Source organism: Prinia subflava, chromosome 15 (genome assembly GCF_021018805.1).
Source record: "Prinia subflava isolate CZ2003 ecotype Zambia chromosome 15, Cam_Psub_1.2, whole genome shotgun sequence".
Lineage (NCBI taxonomy): Eukaryota > Metazoa > Chordata > Aves > Passeriformes > Cisticolidae > Prinia > Prinia subflava.
The window spans coordinates 306600-324622 of record NC_086261.1 but is presented as its reverse complement, the minus strand read 5'-3'; the positions used below and the strand labels follow the sequence as shown (position 1 = coordinate 324622).

The 18023-nt window shown below is 61.6% G+C and overlaps 4 protein-coding genes across 7 annotated transcripts; all 4 read left to right on the top strand.

The window, feature by feature from the left end:
* The first annotated feature begins 88 nt into the window (after nucleotides 1–88).
* Nucleotides 89–9422, top strand: LOC134558737 (tubulin polyglutamylase TTLL13-like). 3 transcript variants are annotated; one of them, XM_063412917.1, is made up of 15 exons: nucleotides 853–893; nucleotides 1965–2083; nucleotides 2559–2689; nucleotides 3039–3195; nucleotides 3408–3551; nucleotides 4101–4186; nucleotides 4296–4521; nucleotides 4955–5139; nucleotides 5731–5919; nucleotides 6380–6521; nucleotides 6830–7009; nucleotides 7281–7617; nucleotides 8159–8411; nucleotides 8960–9070; nucleotides 9144–9422. In XM_063412917.1, the coding sequence occupies exons 2-15, from the start codon at nucleotides 2063–2065 to the stop codon at nucleotides 9403–9405; spliced, it is 2424 nt and encodes an 807-aa protein (XP_063268987.1). In that variant the 5' UTR covers nucleotides 853–893; nucleotides 1965–2062; the 3' UTR covers nucleotides 9406–9422. The 3 variants fall into 3 exon arrangements, with proteins under 3 accessions (XP_063268985.1, XP_063268986.1, XP_063268987.1); XM_063412915.1 differs by lacking the exons at nucleotides 8960–9070; nucleotides 9144–9422 and adding an exon at nucleotides 89–225 and having other exon boundaries at nucleotides 8159–8770; XM_063412916.1 differs by lacking the exons at nucleotides 8960–9070; nucleotides 9144–9422 and adding an exon at nucleotides 89–225 and having other exon boundaries at nucleotides 853–2083; nucleotides 6836–7009; nucleotides 8159–8770.
* Nucleotides 222–846, top strand: LOC134558744 (cuticle collagen 2-like). The gene has a single exon (XM_063412931.1). It carries the CDS (start codon nucleotides 223–225, stop codon nucleotides 625–627), a length of 405 nt encoding a protein of 134 aa, XP_063269001.1. The 5' UTR covers nucleotide 222; the 3' UTR covers nucleotides 628–846.
* A 52-nt stretch (nucleotides 9423–9474) lies between the features above and the next one.
* Nucleotides 9475–10872, top strand: HDDC3 (HD domain containing 3). The gene is made up of 4 exons (XM_063412927.1): nucleotides 9475–9628; nucleotides 10170–10225; nucleotides 10308–10548; nucleotides 10733–10872. Exons 1-4 carry the CDS (start codon nucleotides 9475–9477, stop codon nucleotides 10861–10863), a joined length of 582 nt encoding a protein of 193 aa, XP_063268997.1. The 3' UTR covers nucleotides 10864–10872.
* A 77-nt stretch (nucleotides 10873–10949) lies between these two features.
* On the top strand, nucleotides 10950–18010 carry VPS33B (VPS33B late endosome and lysosome associated). 2 transcript variants are annotated; one of them, XM_063412919.1, is made up of 23 exons: nucleotides 10950–11084; nucleotides 11248–11328; nucleotides 11406–11464; nucleotides 11582–11631; nucleotides 11830–11897; nucleotides 12114–12159; nucleotides 12478–12572; nucleotides 12889–12993; nucleotides 13313–13409; nucleotides 13537–13614; nucleotides 13982–14055; nucleotides 14937–15023; nucleotides 15105–15195; nucleotides 15381–15455; nucleotides 15754–15818; nucleotides 15883–15937; nucleotides 16019–16065; nucleotides 16363–16495; nucleotides 16744–16817; nucleotides 17181–17282; nucleotides 17433–17508; nucleotides 17577–17693; nucleotides 17880–18010. In XM_063412919.1, the coding sequence occupies exons 1-23, from the start codon at nucleotides 10989–10991 to the stop codon at nucleotides 17957–17959; spliced, it is 1851 nt and encodes a 616-aa protein (XP_063268989.1). In that variant the 5' UTR covers nucleotides 10950–10988; the 3' UTR covers nucleotides 17960–18010. The 2 variants fall into 2 exon arrangements, with proteins under 2 accessions (XP_063268989.1, XP_063268988.1); XM_063412918.1 differs by having other exon boundaries at nucleotides 11403–11464.
* Nucleotides 18011–18023: the final 13 nt, after the last annotated feature.

Sequence of the window (18023 nt, the reverse complement as noted above, 5' to 3'; positions counted from 1 at the left end):
GGCTGCTGGAGAGCTGAACCGATGGCACGGGCAGCGGCTGGAGCGCTGAACCGATGGCACGGGCAGCGGCTGCTGCAGAGCTGAACCGATGGCACGGGCAGCGGCTGGGCTGCTGCGGAGCTGACGGCACCGGGACCGGCAGGGGCCGCTGCTGGTGAAGGACGCGGAAGTGACTGTCACGTGACCGCCTGGGGCCGCTCTGCGCGCAGTGCCCGCGTCTCTATGGTGCGGTCGCCATGGGAACGCGGCGGACCCGGGCGCGGTGCGATGGCGGCGGCGGGCGGCGGCAGCCAGGGGAACGGGGGCCCGGGCCCATCCCCGGGAGTCCCTCCGGGCGAGAAGGCGGCCGTCGCCGCGGCCCCCCCGGACCGTCCCCCTGCCCCCGCCGGACCCGAGCTGCGGAAAAAGCGCAGGCGAGTGCGGGGCCACAGCGCCCCGGAGCATCCCCGGCAGCTGGAGCCCATCCAGCCGCTCCCGGAGGCGCCTCCCGCTGCCTCACTTGCCCTCGGTCCCGGCCCCAGGCCAGCCGTGCCCCGGCCCCGCTGCTCCCCGTGGGACAGTGCCCAGCCGGTGCCCGGTGCTCCCCAGTCCTCGGGAGCCAGTCGGGGTCCCGGTGACCCAAAATAAATAGTGTTCCCCTGGAATTGCCCCAACGATCCCCTGAGTAACACAGGCAGGCACGGCTCCGTGCCCAGGACCAGCCTGCCCGTCTCCTTAGGGCTGTACCGAACCGGGGCCGGCTCGGTCAGACCGCCCGGTGTGCTCTGTGGTAATGGGGGATAGGGGCTGTGTCCCCTCTCTGTCCTTGGCCCGGTGCCTCGCTGAGCTGCTGTCATCTCCTCTCTATTCCAGTGTCCCCTCCATCAACCTGAGCGGCTGCAAGTACGAGAGTGGTAAGTCGAGGGCGAGGGCTCCCTGCGGGTTTCCAGCCAACACCCGCAGGCTCTCCAGGTGCCCGCCCAGCCGGGAGCGGTGCTGGCACCCAGTTCCCACTGGTTTATTTACTGCTGCCAGTGACTGGCACAGGGCCCCGTGTTAGTGGGGAGTTTGTCACACTTTGGATTGAGATTTCTCCCAATTTAAAATGTGCAACAGCAGCACAAGCCCTTAACACCCCCCACACCTGCGTTTGCCAGCTGTCTGCTAAAACGGGCAAGAAGGGTTCCATCAGGTACAAGGGACAGGTGCAAGTGCAAGGGACTACCTGGGCTTGGAGACAGAACCTGAGGGTTATCAGCTGTTTAAAGTAAAGTTGGTAGTGAGCAGGATCTGTGCCTGGAACCTCGCCCTGTGCTGTTTATCCCAGTGACTCCAGGGAGCTCGTCCACTCTTCTCTCCCACTCCTCTTTCCTTCCACAAGCTCTATTTTGAAAGAACAAACTCCTGGCCCTTGAGGGGGGTTATTAATCTAACTTGCTAAGGGATCTTAGTGTGTGTGGATCCCCATCACCTCCCCAGCCCTCCCAAATTCATACTTGGCACTAGCATGAACCATCCCAGCAGAGATCTTTTCCCTCTGAGCTGTGTTCTGCTGCCTGAAAAACCTTTGATTTGAGAGATTAAATTCACACCTTCACAAGACTTGTATCTGCCTGTGAGGTGCGAGATCCATGGGAAGTTCAACCCTGCCATTGAGGGGCCTTGGCACCTCAAGAGAGGTGGAATTAGAGGGTTAAGAGCTCCCAGAACACTTGCAGCCAGAGGCTTGGGGGGTTAGCCAGATAAAACTGGTGTTCCTGACACCTTCCAAGGGGTCATGCCAATAACCTTACACCTCTGAGAGGGGAACTGCAGCCCGGAGAGCTGCATACTCCATCCCTTGTTATTTTGGGGGGCATACCCCCTGTATGTGGCTCCTCAGCCAGAGATTTGTTTCACTATTCCATCCCTGGGTATTTTGGGGGGTTACCAGTCCCTGTGATGGCTCCCGTGCCTGGCCCCTGTCACTGCTTGCCTTGGCACAGTGCGGCGGGCGGCGCAGCACTGCGGGCTGAAGGAAGCGGGAGAAAACGAGGAGTGGACGGTGTACTGGACAGACAGCACGGTCACTTTGGACCGCCTCATGGACATGAAGCGCTTCCAGGTAAACAAAACAGCTGCCCAGCAGGAACTGCAGGAAGGAGGGTGACACAAGGCTGGCTGTGGAACAGCCTGTGGCAGAGTGAAACAGGAGCACCCAGTGCTGTGCCATGAGCTGTCTGTGCCTCGCCTCCAGAGCACAGAGTCAGATGCCATTGCTTGTGCTATGTCCCTGGTTGGTGTCACCAGCAGCATTCAGCAGCTGTGGTGGGAGCAGGAGTGTTCCAGCCTTGTGATGTGCTGTGAAATAAACAGTTGTTGATGATAAATGGCTCTTATGCTGCTCCAGGGCTAAGATAAATCACTGGTGAAGCTCAGATAAAGCAGCTGTAGGAAATCTCACCCGCCAGCAGTAGTTCAAGAAAGCCACAGGCCTGGTTCTCTCTCGCTGGTTCTCCATGCACAGGCTTGCCTCGGGGTCAGGAGAATCCGTCCCCACAGGGCCTCCTCTGATCTGGGTTTTTCTGTCCCACTTTCAGAAAATCAACCACTTCCCGGGCATGATCGAGCTGTGCCGCAAGGACCTGCTGGCTCGCAACCTGAACCGCATGCTGCGCCTCTTCCCCAAGGAGTACAACATCTTCCCCCGCACGTGGTGCCTGCCGGCTGAGTGAGTGCCACGGGACAGGGGACACAGGGACAGGGAGGCTGCTCGCCTGCTCCGGCTGGGCACCAGAGCCCAAACCTTAACCTGCTTTGGCACACACCGTGGTCTCCTCTGCAGACCTCCCCGTGTAGATGGAGATCTGTGCAGGGAAAAGGTGGGATGCAAATGGGGTGAGGTCACGCAGGGAGCAATCTGTGACTCCTGTAGATTAGGAATGGGGGTTCGATTCATCCCCTGCAGAAGTTCAGTGTGTGCTGGCCTGCAGCACCATGGTTTCAGTACCCAGCTGTTAGGAGGGTAGTTCAGAGGGGTGTATTTTGCAGTTGGTGATAATCACTCCTTCCTTGCACAGCTATGGGGATTTCCATGCCTACAGTTCCATGAGGAAAGGAAGAACATTCATCTGCAAGCCTGACAACAGCTGCCAGGGAAGAGGGATCTTCATAACCCACCACCCAGAGGAGATCAAGCACGGGGAACGCATGATATGTCAGCAGTACATCTCTGAGGTACTGGGCCAGTCCCAGAACACTGGGGTAGGATTCCAGCCTCCTCGCTCTGCCAGCACGCCTGGGCTCTCCGGGTCTGCTCAGGTCTGCTGGAGCTGTTGGTGTGGCTGCGGCACATCGGGGACACAGACAAAGCTTGCCCCTCTGCTGGGCAGCACGGGCAGACAGAGCAGTTCTTCACCTCACCCTTGCTCCTGCCTCTTTCCTCACAGCCCTTCCTCATCTATGGCTTCAAGTTTGACATGCGCATCTACGTGCTGGTCACATCCTGTGACCCGCTGAGGATCTTCCTCTACAAGGAGGGCCTGGCCCGGTTTGCCACCATGAGGTACATCGATCACAGCACGAGAAACCTGGTAAAAAGGAAGTTTCAAAAAAACTCATATTGTATCTGTAGGTGACAGTCCTTAACTTGTCCTGGGGCCATTCCAGGCCTTGAAAAGACAGCTATTGGGGGTTGCAGGAGTCCCAGCTTGATGCTTTCCTGTTCTTCCTCTATACCCCTTCGTCCTCCTCACAGGTGGTATTTCAGGAGAGATAGTAGATCTGCCCCAGGGCCCCACATTTGGGCTGTTTACTGGCATTACCACAGAATCACGGAGTTGTTTGCTTGGATGGAACCTTGGAAGTCTCCAACCTCATGCTCAAAACTTGGTCAACAATAAATTCATATCTGGTTTCTTGGGGTCTCACCCTATCAGGTTTTGAAAACCTGCAGAATGAAGCCCCCAGTGTCTCTGGGCAGCATGTTCTGCTTCTGGCCCTGATAAGCGTGCTCAATTCCACACCATTCCTACTCTGCCCATGCTTCAGGCAGAAGAGAACATGGGAGTATCTGGCAGGGCTGTTCCTGTTCTTGCTCAGTGGTTCAGAGTGAACAAATGTCTCTTGTGATTCCCTGCCAGGGTGATATCTGCATGCACCTGACCAATTATGCAATCAACAAACACAATGAGAACTTTGTCACGGACGACACAGTGGGCAGCAAGAGGTACTGGCATGTCCGAGCACTGCAAGAACAGTGCCTGGGGACACTGGTTTACCTCAGCTTCCCCGAGGTGACACAGCTGAGCCCTTACCACCTCCTGTTCCCCACACAGGAAGCTGTCCACCCTGAATACCTGGATGGCAGAGCACAGCCATGACACATCAAAGCTCTGGGCAGATATTGATGACATTGTTATAAAGACACTGATATCAGCTCACCCTGTGCTGAAACACCATTACCAGAGCTGCTTCTCCAGCCACACTACTGGCTGTGCCTGCTTTGAAATCCTGGGCTTTGACATTTTGCTGGATAGAAGGCTGAAGCCATGGCTGCTGGAGGTGAGGAAGGAGTGGAGAGCTCAGAGCTGGGGGGACTAGGACAGGGGGGTTGGGATGAACAGGGCTTGTTTGATTCAAAAGGGCTACCTTGCTCACAAAGTTAACCAGGCTGTGAAGCCAAACAACCTGCTGTGAGCAAGATCCAAGAGAACCCATTTCCTGCACACCATCTAACAACAGGGAGTTTCCCAAGCCTTCAGACCCCTTGTCCTGTGAGCACCCTGAATTTGTGATAGCTGCCCCCTGCTCTGGGGTGGGATCCAGGTGACCTGTGGCACAACTGGGCAGCACACTGCAGGACAGAGTGCTGTGTGTGGCTTTCTGCTTCCCTTCTCTGACACAGAGAAGAGCGTCCATGGGCAGTGTGGGGTGTGGCTGGGGTTATGGGCTGGGAGCTGCAGTACCAGGTTAGGTTACCTGCTTGTCTTGGCAGGTGAACCACTCTCCCAGCTTCAACACAGATTCTCAGCTAGACCATGAGGTGAAGCATGCCCTTCTGTGTGACACCTTCAACCTGATCAATGTGCACGCCTGCGACAGAAGGAAGGTGCTGGAGGAAGACAAGCGGCGGGTGAAGGAACGGCTCCTTCAGCCCAACCAGCCTCCCCGTGAGTCCAGGTATCGCTGTTCCCCCACAGTGCTGCAGGTCTCCAGTGAGCAAAGACAGGGCATGACAGAGCAGGATAACATCAGGGCTGGCTGCTGGAAGCTCCCAGAGCCCATGGCACTGTGCAGCCTCTGAGCTCCCAGCCATCTGCATCCTGCAAGGAGGAGCCAGGACTCCTCTCTGGGTGCCAGGAGATCTGTGGCACCTTGTGCTCTGGGCCCTGACAGAGCTCTCCCCAAGCTGCATCTGCTTGTCATCACTTTTGCTGGGGATGGGCAGTGCCAGCATCCTTGGCTGGCAGGGATGCTCACCTGAGGAACCACAGCCCTGCCTCAGGAACTGGGGGTAGCCTGGGCATGGGCCCTTCTCCAGGGCAGCAGCCCTTTCCCGGGCTGAGGGTTTTCCCTTCCTCTGCCTGCATGTCCTTTCACAAGCCCGTGTTCAGTGAGCCAGCTGCCTTGCAGGCAAGGCATGGCTCTTTCCAGCTGCTGTTTCCATCAGGAGTCCTGGGATAATCCTGGGACATGCTGAGCATGTCAGCCCTGCACTCTGCCTGTCCCAGAGCCTCCCTCCACTGTTCCCTGTCCTCCCTCCTGCTGCAGGCGCAGGGAGCAGGAGAGCAGCCAGGCTGCCTGGCTGGCACAGGCTGAAACCTACGAGAACGAGCACCTGGGGGGGTTCCGACGCATCTACCCAGCACCTGGGACAGAGAAGTATGAGCCATTCTTCCAGCAGAGCAGGTCCCTCTTCCAGGAAACAATAGCATCCAAGGCACGAGAAGAGCATGCCAGGTACGCGGCTCCTGTGGAAACCCGCTTCTCACAGGTGGCACGGAGACCACTTCCTCCTGATCCCTCCTGGGGAGCAACTCTGCTGCTTGGCAGGTGTAAGAAAGTGGGGAGAGTGGGAAGGGAAAGGAAGGAGCCTTCACATACTGTGGCACCACAGCAAAGTGGCTCCTTTAGTTGGACTCCAGAGAGGCAAGGGCAGAACTCCATTGACTTTTGGACCCTGGAGACACTACTTCCCAAATATCCCCCTCCCTTTTGGCAGGCACAGCCTGATCCAAGGGCATTTCTTTTTTTAGAAGTCTCTTTACAAGCATCCCATCCCATCTCTTGGCACACTTCTATTATGGGCTATTCATACAGAACTTTGCCCTGCAGTAAATGTCCTCAGGTTGCAGTCGGCCCCACAGCCTTTTGCTGTTGTGGCTCTGAGCCAGTGAGTGACTCTGTTGTTCTGTGGCAGGCATCAGCTGGAGGTGATGCGCCTGAAAAATGAAAAGCTGGAAGGTGTCACCAGGAAGAAGAAAGCAGAGAGCATGCAGAATAAAAGCACAGCCCCTACAATGCACCTCACTCACAAAAGCACCAAGTTGTGGGATGGAAAGGTAGGTACCTCAGTGTCAGCATTGTCCACGGGCTCTCCAAGTCATTGACATAGCTCTGGAAGCCTTTGGTGCACCCATGGAGCAGAAATTCCAGATTTGACTCCCTGCAGGAAGTTCAGAGTCAACAACTTGTGTTGGTAGTACTTGCAAGCACCAGTGTTGTGCCTTTCCACTTTGGCTCTCACTGGGATCTCTGTCCCAGCCTGAGACTGTGACTGTCCCAAGGGCTGGAGCAGCTCATGGCTTTGTCTCACCTGTGTGTTATCCCAGCTTCAGCTTTGCTATAGCTCAGGTGTTTCTCTGCCAAGGTGCAGTGCATGCAGTACAACTCCATGCAGCCCCAGGACATCGTGGAACATGAAGAGAAGAGGAGAGTGGATGCTCTGCGGCAGCGTGAGAAGCTGATCCGAGACCTGGGCATCCCGGAGCAGCTTTCCCAGCTGCTCTCCACAGCTGACACTCAGGGATCCTGTGCCCTCCCGAGCCAGGTAGTGGCATTGCCCAGAGCCACCCCACACAGAAGGGAATTGGGCACTGAGCATCTCTGGGGGGGCAGGGTGGGGGTCTGCTGCAGGCAGATCAGCTGCTGTGCCTTCAGGATGATGTGAGTCTGGAATGGTGGTGGGGGCATGCTTGGGGACAGAGTGCAGCCTGATGCTTTAGTGAGCACCTGGGCATGACTACAGAAGACTTTTCCTTCCCATCTTCTGCCAAGGCCTACAGAAGTAAGCCATGGCCATTTTCCTTCCCTCCTTCCAGCTGCAGTTTCCCTGGGATGTCATCAGGGACCACAACGCCCGTGATTTAATGATGCTTATCTCATTCCTGGGAGTCCCAGCTGAGCCCTTGGGACAGAGGGTCATACACAGCCGAAGAGTCCAGTCCCTGCTGCAGCACATCCCAGGCCCCAATCCCAGCAACATGCAGCCCCTCTGCATCCGAGGCCAGAGCGTCCCGTACCACGCGCGGCCCGAGGGCCCGCGGGTGCTGGCCAGGGGCTGGCTGCAGGGCCAGGCAGAGGGGGCGGCCACCACCCAGCCCTGTGGCCACACAAAAGACCAGCAGCTCCCTGCCACCACAGCCCAGGCTGAAGACTGTAAGTATGCGTCACCTTCCTGTGGATGCTCCTGGCCTTGCCAGGCCGGGAGGAATGGGTGGGCTTGGTGGAGCTCTCGGGGATTCTGGGACACTGCAAAAGGGTCACCGTGCTCTGCTTGGGGCACTGGTAACCACTGGAAGTCTCTGTCTGAGGCTTGGAGCATCCCATTTGCAGGGACAGGGAAGAACCATGGGTGGTTTCCCAGGATCAAGGGTTGATGTGCAGGCATTGGGGGGAAGTGTGAGAAGCCAGGCAAGTCAAAGGGGTGCTTTAGCTCTTGGGGGGCAGAGGAGACATGGTAGCACAGCACAGCCCCCACTCTCTTCCCAGGCCTCCCTCCCACCATACTCCCTGCCCATGCTCTCACCCTCCATCCTCACCAGCCCTGCCTGGCTCCCCAGCATTGGCTTTACAGCCTTAGGACCAGGGGCAGAGGAGGGGCTGCCAGGGCCAAGCCCCACTGGGAAGGGCAGTGGGGGCTGCTGACCTGCAGAGCTGCTGGCTCTGCACAGCCCCACATCTATCTGTGCTGTTCCAGGTGACACTGGTAGTCTGTCATCCTCCGATGAAGGCAGCTGTCCTCCGGCTTCCCCTGCCAGCCCAGAGCAGCCCACAGGTGATGGCATCTTCAGCTCTGCTGTGGTCCAGGAGCTTCCCATGGCCACTGCCGTTCACATGCAGGACACACATGCCTCACACCATGGCAGAGCCTTGCCATGTCAGTATGTCACACGATGCCAGCACCTTGCCCCAAGCCAGTGCCTCACACGCTCACAGCATGAAAAGCCCAGGTAACATGGCCGAGGGCTCAGCCTTCCTCCCATGTGTGCTTGCATGAGAACCAGGACTTGCTAGATGGGCTGGCTGCCTCCATCAACTCTGCGGTCAGCTGCTGAGACCCCTGGCCAGAGCTTGGGCCCAGCTTGGCTCTGGCCTCCCGCCCCGGCTAGGCTCCATCTCTGCCAGCACAGGAGACTGGTGCTTGTGCCCCTGTTCGTGCCCTGCCCGCTGCACTCATGTCTGTGACCCACCACCGCCGGCGGCGAAGCCCTGCAGAGGCCACCTGGCTCCGGACCCGTCGGAACCTCGCTTTCGCCGCAGGGGCCGCTCCCCCGCCGGCCCCGCCCGTTCCTGGGCCTGTCCCCGGCCATGGCGGTGCTGCTCCAGCGCGGCCTGCGGGCGCTCCCGCTCCTCGCCCGGGCCCCGCGGCGGGCGGCGGCGGCGTGGCCCGGGGACCCGGAGCCGCCGGACCCGGCGCTGGAGGACGCGGAGAGGTGCGGAGCGGTGGGCCCGCGGTCGGGGCCCGTGTGGCCGGGGCGCTCACGCGTGTTCCCCGCAGGGCGCGGCGGCGGCGGGCGGCGGCGCGGATGGAGCGGCTGCGGCGGGAGCTGGGCGGGGAGCGCCGAGCCCCCGATCGCGCCCTGACCTGGCAGGCGATGGAGCAGCTGCGGTGAGCGCGGGGCCGGGCGGGCCGCGCCGCGCCCTCCCGGTCGCCGCCCCGGTGACCGTGCCCGTGCCCGCAGGTTCCTGCGGCGGGAGCTGCCCGAGGAATGGCCGCTGGAGCGCCTGGCCCAGGGCTTTGGCGTCAGCACCGACGTGGTGCGGCGGGTGCTGCGGAGCCGCGGCTGCCCCTCACCGCGCCGCCGCTTGCGGCAGGACCAGCGGGCGCTGAGCGCCGCCGCCACGGCCCCGCCGCCGCCACGGGGAGCGGGGCACGGGCGCGAGGTGCGCGCCCCCGACGGGACGCTGTTGTACCGGCTGCCGCGGGGCTGGGGCGGGCAATAAACGGACTTGGGACCCGCCTCCGCCTGTGCCGCTTCCGTCGCGCCGGGCGCGGGCTCCGAGGCCGCGGGGATGAGCTCCGAGGCCGCGGGGATGAGCTCCGAGGTCGCGGGGATGGGCTCGGAGATGGCGCGGCTGCTGGAGGCGGTGGACTTTGCAGCCAGGAAACACAAGGACCAGAGGCGGATGGATCCCGAGGGTACCCCCTACATCAACCACCCCATCGGTGCGGAACCCCCCCGGCACCGCGTCCCGGTCCCGGGAGACCCCCGCGGCTCCTCTCTCCCAGAGCACCGCTCACCCCTGGGAGCGCTGCCAATCCCCGGGAGTCCCCACCCTGGTCCCTGGAGAGAAGCGTGTCCCTTTTCCCAGAGCATGTCCTTCAGCCCGACGGGGGCAGAGCTTTTGAAGCACTGCAGCCCCGGCCCCAGCCCTGTGTCTGTGTGTGGCTGCCACCACCCTGTTGTCCTGCTGTGGATGGAGCTCGCGGGAGCTGCTGAGGGGCCCCCGTGCCACAGTCGCACCTGCCAGGCCTGGGGACAGCCCCCACCTCGGGGGCAGTGCCAGCTGCTGGGACCTTCCTCTGCCCAGCCAAAGGATTCACCGTGCAGGATGTGCCCTTGGGCCTCCCCTGCCCAAGGTTGATCTCGGGGAAACTTCACTGCCCACCGTGCAGCGCAGCCCCCGTGGCACCCACGGGAGCCACTGTCCTGGCCCGGAGGTGCTGTTCCCTGGTGCCTGCTACCACCTTTCCCTTCTCGCTGCAGGCGTCGCCAGGATCTTGGCGCATGAGGCCGGCGTGACAGACATAGTGGTGCTGCAGGTAACGCCCTGCCCTGCCCTGTCCTGCCCGTCCCCCTTCGCCCCCGGACCGCTGCAGTCCCCCTCGTCCCCTCCTCGCCCAGGCCGCCCTCCTGCACGACACGGTGGAGGACACGGACACCACCTTCTCCGAGATCGAGGAGTGTTTCGGGGCAGAGGTGCGGCGCGTGGTGGAGGAGGTGACGGACGACAAGGCCTTGCCCAAGATGGAGCGCAAGCGGCTGCAGATCGAGCGCGCTCCGCTTAGCAGCCGCCGGGCCAAGCTGGTCAAACTGGCGGACAAGCTGTACAACCTGCGGGACCTGAACCGCTGCACCCCGCAAGGTACCGCCCGCGCCGGCGGCACGGCGGGGCCGGGGCCAGGCAGCAGCACGGGCAGTGCTGTTGGCCGTGCCGAGACACGGAGGGGCCCTGGGGCTGCGCTGGGCCGGGGCCGGCTATGTCGGGGGGGGACACTATGGCTGCGGCCGTCTCCGGGGCGGAAGTGACGTCACGCGTATCCCCGCAGGGTGGTCGGCGGAGCGCGTGCAGGAGTACTTCCGGTGGGCGGCGCGCGTGGTGTCGGGGCTGCGCGGGACCAGCGCGTGCCTGGAGGCGGCGCTGCAGCGCCTGTTCGAGGAGCGCGGCGTGGCCACGTGACCGCGGGCCAATAAACGTGCGCAGAGCTCGGCGTCCTTGCGTTGCCATGGTATCGCGCGCTTCCGCCGCCGCCGAGTTCCGGTCGCGCCGCGCTCGGGCGTTCCCGGTGCTTCCCGGGCCCCGCCATGGCTCTCGCCGGGCGGCGAGACGCGCCCGAGCCGCCTGACTTCGGGATCCTGAAGCGGCTGGCGCGAGACCAGCTCGTCTACCTGCTGGAGCAGGTCCGGGGACCACCCAGGGCGGGGATCCCGCACCGGGGCGGGCGTAGGGAGTCGGCGGGATCGGTACTGGCCTTGGGCTTGGGGGTCGGTAGTCGGGGCCGGCGCGCGAGGGGCCCGGCACGGGGCAGCCGCCGGGTGCCGGCCCATGCCCGCCTGCCCGCAGCTCCCCGGGAAGAAGGACCTGTTCATCGAGGCCGATCTGATGAGCCCCCTGGACCGCATCGCCAACGTGTCCATCCTGAAGGTACCGCGGGGCCCGGTCGGGCCGGCCCTGGCCGCCGCCACCGCCCGCGGCCAACCCGCGCCCTGTCCCCGCAGCAGCACGACGTGGACAAGCTGTACAAGGTGGAGACGCGGCCGGCGCCCGGCGCCAGCGACCAGTGAGTGCCTCTCCCGCTCAGAACGCGGCTCCGCTGGTGCCCGCGCACAGCTGCGGAGAGGAGGGCTCCTGAGCACGGGCGGGTGCCAGCAGCCCCTCGCTGCCCTCTGTGATGCAGGTTCTGCTTCCTGGTACGGCCGCGGGTCAGGACCATGAGGTTCATCGCCGGTGAGTGCGGCCCCAGGGGCGGCTGGCCCTCAGCGGGGGCCGGAGCTCTGGGCCACCGCTGTGCCCAGGCCTGAGGGGCTCTCGGCGAGCCCTGCTCCCGGGGTTTCACGTGTCCTGGGGCGATCGGGCTCTGAGAGCCAAGGGGAGCTGTGCCTGGCGGGTGGGCAGCTGTGCAGGGGCTGTGCGGGGTGTCCACAGATATCGTCAACGCTGACAAGATGTCAGGGAGGAGCAGGAAATACAAAATCATCTTCAGCCCCCAGAAGGTCAGTGGGACCCGTGGTGCTGCCCATTCCCCTGTCACTCTGTGCCTGTCCAGCCTTTGCACCTTCCACCCCTTCTATAGGCACCAAAAATTGTTTCTAACCCAGAAATGTTTAAGTAAACTCACGTGTTGTGACACCTGGGAAGGCGCTGGGCCCTTCCAGTGCTTTTCCTGCTCGGAGCCTGCCTGGCCCTGAGGGTGTCCCCTTCCCTTCCAGTTCTATGCTTGCGAGATGGTGCTGGAGGAAGAGGGGGTCTTTGGTGGTGAGTGGGGCTGCAGTGCTAGCTCGGGGTAGCTGACAGTGCAGGATCCCAGTTAAACCCCAGTGCTGGGATCCCTGTGTGGGCAGGGACAGGAAGGTGGGCAGGGAACACGGGTTCTCTTGAGGCTGGCTGCCAGCCAGCAGGCAGATGTGTGCCGACACAGCATCAGCCCCTCTCTTCTGCCCGAGGAGAGGAGACAGGGTCCTGCCGCCCATCCTGTCTGAAGCTCCACAGGCCCTGCTTTGGGGCTGCTGTGATTCTTGGGGCTCTTCCTGCCCAGGGCTGCATAACTGTCCCCTACCCCTGTCCCAAACACAGATGTCACCTGCGATGAATGGTCCTTCTACCTGCTGCCCCTGGATGAAGACATCATCAGCATGGAGCTGCCCGAGTTCTTCCGCGACTACTTTCTGGTCAGTGGGACACTGGTGGGGTGACAGCACCATCCTGTCCCCTGAGCCTCACTGGGGCTGGGGCCAAGGTGCTGTTCAGAGAGGAGGTGTGTGGTGTCCTGCTCAGCCCCTCAGTCTGCCCCATGGGCCCCCTCTACTCCCCACAGGCAGCTTTTATTGGGGAGTGGTAACTCAGCCCCGAGCTGGCCTCTCTGCTGGCTGAGCAGCTTTGGGACATCCCGTGGTGTTCCTGGGCTGAAGCTGCCATGCCCAGCCCAGTCCCTGCCGTGGCAGTGCTGCCCAGCCAGCTGCCCACGCTCACTCCCTCGTCCCGCAGGAGGGAGATCACCGCTGGATCAACCCCATCGCCAGAGCCCTGCAGTTGCTGAACTCCCTTTATGGCCCTTTTGGGAAGACCCACGGCATCGGCCGCTGTGCCAAGGTGGGGCTGGCACCAGGGGCCCCTTGGGTGCCCCTCAGGGCTGCGGCTTGCAGGGACCCGAACCCTGTCAGCCACGTGGCAGCACGTCACCACAGAGGGGTCACTGCGCTATGCCTCCTCCTGGGCAGGTTTTTGGGGGGTCCCATGCCAGGGTGGGCAGCAGAGGGGCAGCTGCTGCTCGCTGGGGTGTGGTGGAGCCCCCCGTGCCCCAAGGGGGGGAGCATTCATGCCTGGCCTTGGTTGTCAGCCCCACTGTGCCAGGGCCCTTGGTCGGAGCCTGGGGCTGCTCCCCCACCCTGGCACCCTCTGCCCCTCACAGATGAGCTACGAGCTGTGGCGGGACTTGGAGGAAGAGAGCGAGAGTGAAGGCCAGGGCAGGAAGCCTGAGATTGGACACGTCTTCCTCGTGGACAGAGGTGGGCTGAGGCAAGGGCAGCGGCCGGGGGGGCACAGTCTGGGCATCGTTCCCCAGAGGGGCAGGGAAAGCCTGTGTGGGGTGGCAGGAGGAGCCCGAGGGCAGCCTGGCTCCTGCTCTCCTTGCAGACGTGGACTACGTGACAGCACTCTGCTCCCAAGTGGTCTACGAGGGGCTCGTGGACGACACCTTCCGCATCAAATGTGGTAGGTGACTTGGGAAGGGCAGCAGGGCAGCACGGGGCACTCACCATGGGGCAGCACGGGGCCCTGCAGTCTCCATGGGGCAGAACAGGGCCCTGCACTCACCGTGGGGCTCTGCACTCATAGCAGGACAGAATGGGGCTCTGCACTCACCTGGCCAGCATCTGCAGGGTTTGTGCCTGGCATTGTCAGTTCTCCTAGGGACAGTCCCAATGTGGGATTCTGCTGGAGGTCATCCACAGGGACAGTCCTCACTTTGACAAGAGACTGGGCTGGCATCCCCTGTCTCTGCTGCCTCTTACATCAAGGCTCGTGTATGTGGGAATGTTTCTACATCTGGGACAAAGCAGCTCTTCGCTTTTCTCTGCAGGCAGTGTGGATTTTGGGCCAGATGTCACCTCTTCTGACAAGAGCATTAAGGTGCTGCTCAATTCCCAGGACAAAGTGAGTCCTCACAAGCCCTTGGTGGGAGGAGGCAGAGTGGACCATTCCCTCCCCTAAGCTTGAGCAGGAGTGGCTGGGGGCCCCTGGAGCATAGGTTCATGCACAGAGACCAAGAAACCTGGTGTGCAGGTGCAGCTCCACTTCTGAACCTCTCAGAGTTCCTGCGTGCAGGGCTGTGTCACAAATTAGTGTTTTAAAGTCCCTAAAGGAATCACCAGCAAAGGTATCCACAAAAACGGGTTTAATATAAAAGCTGCAGCATGACAAAATTTGTTGCCAAACTTCTAAATGGTTATAGCCCACTGATGAAAAGCAAAAAAAAAAAAAAAATCAATCCAAACCAAAAAGCACTCAAAAATATCTACATGGAGGTGGAGGTGGGGAATGAGGGAGTAATCAAAAGGATAGGAAAGGGTAAGGATAGAAAGAATACAGAAGACCCTCATGTTGAGGTACAAGGTTTGTAGTAATTTTCCATCCTGGCCACAATTCAGGTTCATATTTAACTATGGAATTTGACAATGAAAATATTACTCCACTTGGGTTTTTATTCAGGTTACAAAAATAAGTTTCCCAGGCTGTTCATTAAAAAACAGGAGCTGGTTAGACAGTACTAGTTCCTGGGAAGAGAGATTGTTCCTGCTAAGCTGGGGAGGAGCTCAGCCCAGGCGCTGTTCTTCAAGGCTGATCCCTGAGGAGCGTTTCACAGATCACGGTGTAGCCTGGGTCAGAGGATGCATCCACACAGGCTGCCGTGCTGCCAGCCAGGGTTTTGGGGCACGGGGTGGCAGTGGCCAGCGTGGCGGGGGAGCGTTGGCCCTGGGGTCTGTGTCTGCAGGGCTGCAGCTGGCTGGGCCCTGGTAGCTGTGGTGCTTCCACAGGTGTTCAGTGAGATTCGCAATGAGCACTTCTCCAGCGTGTTTGGCTTCCTGAGCCAGAAGTCACGGAACCTGCAGGCCCAGTACGACGTGAGTGTCCCCCCGGCGTGCGGGTGCCCGTGGCACTGTCCCTCACAGCCGCGCCACCACCCCGTGCTCTCCCTCCCGCAGCGGCGCCGGGGCATGGACATCAAACAGATGAAGGACTTCGTGTCCCAGGAGCTGAAGGGGCTGAAGCAGGAGCATCGGCTGCTGAGCCTGCGTAGGAACCCGAGGGGAGGGAGGGGCGCTCAGCTGTACTTGCAAGTGCTGGAGCTCTGGGGAAAGCAGGGGTTTGGTGGGCCCTGGATGTGCCCAGCAGGGGCAGGGCAGGGGCTGTTGGCATGTGCTAACAGTGCCTGCAGAGGCCTTTCCCCTCCAAAGCTGCTGTGTCTCTTGGCTGTGTAGATATTGGTGCCTGTGAGTCTATCATGAAAAAGAAAACCAAGCAGGACTTCCAAGAGACCATCAAGGCTGAACACTGTGAGTGCTGCTCCATGCCCTATCTGTGCCTAGCCCTGCCCCATTCTGACCCACGGCCTCGGTTGCCTCAGGCCCAGGCAGCCTCATTCCCGGGTGTTCCCTGAGTGGCCACCATCCTCCCAGTCCCTTGTTTTGGGGGTGCCTCAAGGTCCTAAGCAGGGTCAGGCTGCACTCTCTGAGACAAAATGTGTGGTGGGGGCCCCATTCCCTGGAGCAGTGTGAGGGCACCTGAGCCCAGAGCCCCGCTCAGGGGGCTGGCAAGAGCCCTGGGGTGATGCTGCCTGTGCCCCTGCCACAGCGCTGCTGGAGGGCTTTGACATCCGTGAGAGCACCAGCTTCATCGAAGAGCACATTGACCGGCAGGTGAGACCATGGGGCTCCTGCTGCAGCTGCCCCACCTGCCCTCCCTAACCCCTGCTCCCCACAGGTGTCCCCCATCGAGAGCCTGCGCCTCATGTGCCTCCTGTCCATCACGGAAAACGGTGAGGGCCCCGCTGTGCTGGGCCACAGCAGTGGCACCCAGCCCCAGCCCCGGCACAGAGCTCACCTGGTGCTCCCCACAGGTCTCGTCCCCAAGGACTACCGCTCCCTGAAAACCCAGTACCTGCAGGTGAGGGCCCAGGGAGTCACTGCACAGCAAGAGCTGTGTCGGATGGGAGTTCCCCTCCCTGTGGTCTGGCCACGAGGCACTGCTGGCGATGGGCCCTGCATCCACAGGCCCTTCACGAGCCCCAGCACGCCCAGGCTGTCTCTGCAGGACAGACCCTGCCACCCTAGGCTCCAGCTGCCCCTGCCCTGTGCTTGCTGGGGGCTCTGAGAACCTGTGCCTCACCGCAGAGGGGACACCCTGTCTGCTTCCCGGGCTTGCAGACGGGGCTCCACACTGGTCTGGCTGCCCCATTCACAGAGCTACGGGCCTGAGCACTTGCTGACCTTCCACAACCTCAAGCGCATCGGGCTGCTGACAGAGCAGTCAGCTGGGGACACCCTGACAGCCGTGGAGAGCAAAGTCAGCAAGCTGGTGACAGACCGTGCTGCAGGTGAGCTAGCCCGCTGCCCCATGCCCCTGGAGCCTAGGAAGGGGAGCTGCTGCTGCAGATCTGGCTGGGAGCACCAAGCGTGTCTCCAGCGGTGCTGCTGCAGGCAGGGCAGGGGGCTCTGCCTTGGGGGCAGCAGGGCTGGCAGCCACCACAGACATTCTCCAGAGCACACAGCTCTGCACATCTCTGCCAGGCTGGCTCTGGCAGACAAAGCCTCTTAAGATGTTTCTCCTTGTCATGTTTTCCAGGAAAGATCACAGATGCATTTAATTCTTTGGCCAGGAAGAGTAATTTCCGAGCCATAAGCAAGAAGCTGGGGTTGGTACGTCCTCAAGGGGCGCTGGCTGGCCACAGTGCCCACAGAACAGAGAGCTCTGCTTAGCCTGTGCCCGTGCCCAGGCTGCAGGCTTGGCACCTCAGAGGGGCACAGCTCAGGGCCAGAGCTGCTGCAGCTGCTCCAGGCAGCCTTCGGGCTTCTCCTCAGGGCTGGGGGCCACTGCCAGCTCCTCACTCTGCCCTGACCTTGCGCCCTGTGAGAGTGGTGCAGTGCTGGGGCTTTCCTTGCCCCCTTCAGACACGGCACTGGCACTGGGCAGGCAGCGCTGTGTCCTCCATCCTGAGGCAGAGGTCCTGGGGTGCTGGCTAGGTGACATTCCTGTACCCTTGGTGTCACCTGTCACTGCAGATCCCTCGGCTGGATGGCGAGTATGACCTCAAAATGCCTCGGGACATGGCGTATGTTTTTGGCGGGGCCTATGTGCCCCTGAGCTGCAAGATCATCGAGCAGGTGAGCTCATCTGCGCTGGAGAGAACCGGGCACACCCCTCAAGCCCCCGCCTCCTTCTGGGGAGTGCAGCAGGGGTCCCTCTGCCCAGGGCTAGGGCTGATGGTGGTCATTGCTGCTCCGAGCCTCCTAAGCAGCCTGCCCGTCCCTCAGGTACTGGAGCGCCGGGGCTGGCAGGGCCTCGAAGAGGTCGTGCGACTGCTCAGTGGCAACGAGTTCTCTGTCTCAGGTAGTGTGGGGGGCTGGGGGCGGCGGGGCTGGCAGCTGGCACGTCTTACAGCGCTGTTCCCTATCCAGACAGCGCTGTGGAGGACAACCCTGCCTGGGACTCCCAGCGTGTGGTCCTCGCTGTCTTCCTGGGGGGCTGCACCTTCTCTGAAATTGCGGCCCTCCGCTTCCTGGGGAAGGAGAGAGGTAGGGGCGGCCTGGGAGGGGTGGGGAGCAGGCAGGAGCCCGGGGATCCCGCGTTTCTCAGGGACCAGCACTAGCTGAAGCCGTGGGGAGGGGTGGCAAAGCACACAAAAAACGGGCAGGGACAGGACTGGCAGCGTCGGTGCTGCCCCGCAGCACTGCCAGGGCACCGACGGGCCTTTCCTACAGGGTGCAAGTTCATCTTCCTGACCACGGCCATCACCAACAGCGCCCGCATGATGGAGGCCATGATTGAGGCCAAGGCCTGAGCCTCGGGGGGCCGAGGGAAGCCTGCCAGTAAACATCTCTGCTGACAACGACCCGGCCTAGGGC